The sequence below is a fragment of the Microcaecilia unicolor genome, chromosome 1 (assembly GCF_901765095.1).
Source record: "Microcaecilia unicolor chromosome 1, aMicUni1.1, whole genome shotgun sequence".
Lineage (NCBI taxonomy): Eukaryota > Metazoa > Chordata > Amphibia > Gymnophiona > Siphonopidae > Microcaecilia > Microcaecilia unicolor.
The window spans coordinates 25,365,911-25,371,910 of NC_044031.1; the positions used below are offsets into that span (position 1 = coordinate 25,365,911).

Genomic DNA, 6,000 nt, shown 5'->3' on the forward strand with positions numbered 1-6,000 from the left:
GTTCCACATTCCAGCGGAAGGGAAGATTATTGCTTACTTCACTTTACACCTTCTGAGATCAAGGCGGATCATCGTAAGCTGGCGACATCTTTTCACGGCAAGTAAACTGGCCTTAGCACAATCTTGGGAACAGCCTCTCTTGCCTTCTATGTCTCGTATACTTCAGAAAATGGATTTTATTTTTCAAATGTCTAAACCGACGGCACTGAGACATACTGTACAAAGAACGTTCCTCCTCCTGACGCAGCTTGGCAAACCAAATGGGCCCTTGTTGGGTCTGGCATTTGAGCATTCAGCAGCCTACAGTTTCCTACTACTTGGACAATCATCTTGGGACAGATATTTATTTATTTGTTACATTTGTATCCCACATTTTCCCACCTATTTGCAGGCTCAATGTGGCTTACATAGTTCCTTAAGTGGTGATTACCAGTTCTGGAGAGGAGAAATACATAGTTGAGGTAGAGGGACAGAGTGGGTTGAGTTCCAGGAAGAAAGTTCATCTTATGATAAGAGCTAAAGGTAATAGGTTGAACTTCAACTGGACAATTAGGAACATTAAATTACTAATCAAGAAAATTTAGCAAAAAACAGTTAAGATATAGAGATATGGAAAATACATGTTTTGTTGATTGCATTTAGGATGAATTGTTATTGTATGCTTTCTTAAATAAATAAGTTTTCAATAGTTTACGGAAGTTCACTGTGTCGTGTGTTATTTTTATGGATTTTGGTCATTCATTCCAAATTTGCGAGCATATGTAGGAGAAGCTGGATGCATGTGTTCATTTATATTTCAGTCCCTTACAGTTTGGATAGTGGAAGTTCAGGAATGTACGTGATGAGCTGATAGAGTTCCTGGTTGGTAGGTCAATATTGAGACAGACATGAGGAAGCTTCTGCTTGCCCTAGTAGTATGGAATGTTGCCACTATTTGGGTTTCTGCCAGGTACTCGTGACCTGGCTTGGCCACTGTTGAAAAACAGGATACTGGGCTACATGGACCACTGGTCTGACCCAGTATGGCTACTCTTATGTTCTTATGAATTCTTAGCCTGCTTAATCTGTTTACCATTGAACTTCTTCAAGGACTCGTTTAGAGCCCTGGGTCCTCAGTCTCAATCACTGATACACTGCCCTTCAAGCCTGGTAAAAGACCAGCATGATACTAGGGGTTAGGCCTCCACAAGGAGAAACAAACCTCCTGGAGGGGGGCAACGTCATCCAACACCCCTCCCACGACAGAATTCCACAACTCCAACTGAGCTTCCAAAATGCGCCGGATGAAATTATCTGGAACAAAAAAGGCAGAGTAATGGAAGCTCCTGGGGGTTAATACTATAGAGCTTCCTACTCAGACAGGAGCCCAGTGCTGAAAATGGGTGTAGATAACACAGGCTATTTATTTACATCCAAAGCTGTTTACATACTGCATTCGGGCATCTTTTCTGTCCCTAGTGGACTCACAGTCTAAATTTTGCACCTGGGGCACTGGAGGGTTAAATGACTTGCCCAAGGTCACAAGAAGCTGCATGGGAAATTAACACAGGTTGCCCTGGTTCTTAACCCATTAGGCTCCTTCCCTCCTCCCCTCTCTAAATCTGTTGTCACACACTTTTTATGCTCTTAAATTTAGTTTACTGAAATTTTTTGACTATAATTTTAGGCATTCAGCTCTAGTACATTTTCAAAGGCCAATTTTAGAAACATAAGTCTCAAAGTTAGACGCATAAATCCTTTGTTGTAGAGGAGTAGTTATTGCAGTGGGCTGAAAACCTGGGTTCGATTCCCACTGCAGCTCCTTGTGACCCTTGGGAAGCCACTTAACCCTCCACTGCACCAGGTACAAAAACGTAAGCTTGTGAGGCGAGCCCAGTAGGGACAGAGAAAGCAGCTGCATTTAATACATGTAAAACAACAACACATATCAAATCCATTACCCTTTGAATACTGTTTGTTCTTTTCACTGAGTAATGTAAGTAGTTATGATCATCACAATTTATAATACTGTTCCTACATTTCCTTGTTTTTTTACTGTATTCTTTACCATGTAAGATGCTTTCTTTTACTATGTAAGCCGCACTGGACCTGCTGTATGTGGGAAAGAGTGGGGTACAAATGTAATCCTATATAATAATTCTCACCTCCAACAGGATGTGCTTGGGACCGTGCCTGCCGGAAGTGGTCTGCTAGGCAGGCATGCTCTGACCTCAGTGACATCAGTGACAGACAATTTGGCAAAGCAAAACAATCTGAGTGCTGGCCCTTAGGACACATCCTATATAATAATTCTCACCTCCAACAGGATGTGCTTGGGACCGTGCCTGCCGGAAGTGGTCTGCTAGGCAGGCATGCTCTGACCTCAGTGACAGACAATTTGGCAAAGCAAAACAATCTGAGTGCTGGCCATTAGGACACAGGGTTGATAGGAGAGTTTTAAAAGACTGAAGGAACCAAAAGTGTTAAATGGGGGGGGGGGAGTTCTGAACCACTGAAAGACATGAACATTTGGGAACAATCAGAATGCTGGCCATTAGCACACAGGGTACATAGGAGAGGTTTAAAAGACTGAAGGAACCAAAAGTGTTCGGGGGGGGGGGGGGGGGGAGTTCTGAATGAATGAAAGAAATGAAAATTTACTAGAGGAACACAATCTGAATGCCGGGCATTTGTACACAGGGTAGATAGGACACTTTTTTTTTTTTTAATGAAGTACGTGAAAGTATTACATCTTGGGGGAGGGGTGAGGAGGAAAGCGGTGGGGTATCCGGATACTGGGCGTTAGGGCCACGGGGGTACATAGACTTTTGAAAGCCTTAAGGAACCCAAAGTGTGGAAAGGAGGAGGAAAAGGAGGGGAGGGAACGGGGTGAGGGGGCCCTGTCACACACTCTCATTCTCACACACACAGACAGTCTCACTCTGTCACACACCCGCACATTCGCTCTGGCTCTCTCTCTCTCAAACATACACACTCCCAGGAAAACCTTGCTAGCGCCCATTTCATTCGTTCCAGAAACGGGCCTTTTTTACTAGTCAATAAATAAAATAGCTAATGGTATTTTGTGGGACTTCTATTTATTCGCTTATATTTTCTATTTAGCGCCCAGCAACTCACTGGTAGTTCAGGAAATAAGTACTGAACCCCTTGATCGCTTTGATCTCTTTCCTTATGCTTAGGAGAGTCCCCCCCCCCCCCAAAACTCCTCTCCTCTGCTCCCTGGCCCTATTAAAGTCAGAGCCGACTCTGCAGTGTCCCAAGTTGCAAAGGGATCACCTTTTTTTTCAGGAGCTTATGCAGATACAGTGGGTGCTTTTCTGTCCCTGACACAGGCTCACAATCTAGTCTGCACCTTGATGCATTTGCAAAGAGTGGGGCAACAATCCCCTACCTGAGCAGAAGCTCCTCCTACAGGCATTTTCCCCCTCTCTGCTCTCGCCTGGGTTGCAGCAGGGCTCTTTGGCTGAGAATTTGGAAGAGGAAGCGAGACACCCCGGCTGAAAGGTTCCTCCCTTCCTCGTCTGGCTCTTCTGGAAGCAAAGCAGCCATACCAATGTCAGGAGAGGGGGCGGGAACACACCCAGGATTACTAAGCAAGGAGGGGTCGGCTGGTAGATCGGATGACGTCAAAAAGTTGAAGCCACTTAGGTTAATCTCGGTTTCCTCATCCCCGCGCAGCCGTCTACCACTACTATTTAGCATTTCTATAGCGCTACAAAGCATACAAGCAGCGCTGCACAAACCTAGAAGAAAGACAGTCCCTGCTCAAAGAGCTTACAGTCTAATAGACAACAAAATAAAGTAAGCAAATCAAATCAATTAATGTGAACGGGAAGGAGGAGAGGAGGGTAGGTGGAGGCGAGTGGTTGCGAGTCGAAAGCAATGTTAAAGAGGTGGGCTTTCAGTCTAGATTTAAAGGTGGCCAAGGATGGGGCAAGACGTAGGGGCTCAGGAAGTTTATTCCAGCGAGACAGAAGGCGCGAAGTCTGGAGTTGGCAGTAGTGGAGAAGGGAACAGATAAGAAGGATTTATCCATGGAGCGGAGTGCACGGGAAGGGGTGTAGGGAAGGACGAGTGTGGAGAGATACTGGGGAGCAGCAGAGTGAGTACATTTATAGGTTAGTAGAAGAAGTTTGAACAGGATGCGAAAACGGATAGGGAGCCAGTGAAGGGTCTTGAGGAGAGGGGTAGTATGAGTAAAGCAACCCTGGCGGAAGACGAGACGGGCAGCAGAGTTTTGAACCGACTGGAGAGGGGAGAGGTGACTAAGTGGGAGGCCAGCAAGAAGCAGATTGCAGTAGTCTAAACGAGAGGTGACAAGGGTGTGGATGAGGGTTTTGGTAGAGTGCTCGGAAAGAAAGGGGCGGATTTTACGGATGTTGTAAAGAAAGAAACGACAGGTCTTGGCAATCTGCTGGATATGAGCAGAGAAGGAGAGAGAAGAGTCAAAGATGACCCCAAGGTTTCGAGCTGAGGAGATAGGGAGAATGAGAGAGCCATCAACAGAAATAGAAAACGGGGGGAGCGGGGAGCCGTCCTCTAGTATACTCAAAACAAAGCAAGCAAACCTAAAAAAAACATAGTAACATAGTAGATGACGGCAGAAAAAGACCTGCACGGTCCACCCAGTCTGCCCAACAAGAGATAAACTCATTTGTGCTACTTTTTGTGTATACCCTACCTTGATTTGTACTTGTCCTCTTCAGGGCACAGACCGTATAAGTCTGCCCTATGAGCTGCTGCATCCTCCTTGTCGTTCTTTATTGTTGGTTGGTAGCGTTTTTGTTTAATCTCACTTCTATTTTCAAACATGCCGGCTTGTTCAGCATACGGATGCAAACAGAGGATGTATTGGTTTTAGCGGTTACAGTACTAATTTCTTCTACATTTTAAAAACTATTGTGTCATTTGGAGGGTGGCTATAGGGATCTCCCTGTATTCGTGCAGAGATGTTTTCACCTAGTAAAGGGCCACCAAAACAGAGGCATGTTATGAGATTCAGGTACTTATTTATTTATTTATTTACTACTACTACTTAACATTTCTAGAGCGCTACTAGGGTTACGCAGCGCTGTACAATTTAACAAAGAGAGACAGTCCCTGCTCAAAGAGCTTACAATCTAATAGATAAGAGTGAGACAAATATAGGACAATCAAGCCATTGTGACATCACTGATGAGGTTGGCTCTTAGGCATTGGTGGAATGAGGCATTATGACATCACAATCTCAGCTCTGGATACCAGAGACTGAAACTCTTCACACTAAGGGGGGAAGTGGGCCAAGTATAGGACAGTCGAGCCATTGTGACATCACTGATGAGGTTGGCTCTTAGGCATTGGTGGAATGAGGCATTATGACATCACAATCTCAGCTCTGGTTAAATCACTGCTATATGTAATACTACTACTACTACTTAACATTTCTAGAGCGCTACTAGGGTTACGCAGCGCTGTACAATTTAACAAAGAGAGACAGTCCCTGTTGAAAGAGTTTACAATCTAATAGACAAGTGAACGGTCGGTCCGATAGGGGCAGTCAAATTGTATTTGTAGCCCACATTTTCCCACCTTTTTGCAGGCTCAATGTGGCTTACAGAGTACGGAAATGAAAACGTCGTTACATGATTTGAAGACAAAAAAAAAATGAAAAGACAGTCAATCATAGGCTGAGGTGAAAGAGGAATTCAGATGGAAAGGTGTTAGGTAAGGTCGTGTGACTCAGAGGTGTCTTAGGTGTACTTGGGTAGTTTAAGGAATGATTTGTTTCATTGAGGGTGACTTTTGTAGGCTCTGTTGAAGAGATGTGTTTTCAGGGCTTTGCGAAAGCTTGTTAGATTGGTTATGGTTTTCAGGGCCATGGGTAGTGCGTTCCATATCTGTGTGCTTTTCATAGGCGTAGACTGGGGGGGGGGCGAGGGGGGGCAATGCCCCCCCAAACGACGATGAGGCACCGCCGCGCCATTAGTAAAAAAAAAAAAAACACATGCACGCACGCGCTCC

The 6,000-nt window shown here is 44.9% G+C and overlaps 1 protein-coding gene across 1 annotated transcript in view; it reads right to left on the bottom strand.

Annotated features, from left to right (window-relative positions):
* The window catches only part of LOC115461585 (zinc finger protein 12-like), a 64,665-nt gene extending 61,098 nt beyond the window's left edge, over positions 1-3,567 (bottom strand). The window contains exon 1 of the mRNA XM_030191555.1: positions 3,392-3,567. Coding sequence (XP_030047415.1) covers positions 3,392-3,418 — 27 coding nt within the window. The 5' untranslated portion in view covers positions 3,419-3,567. The remainder of the gene's footprint in view (positions 1-3,391) is intronic.
* Positions 3,568-6,000: the final 2,433 nt, after the last annotated feature.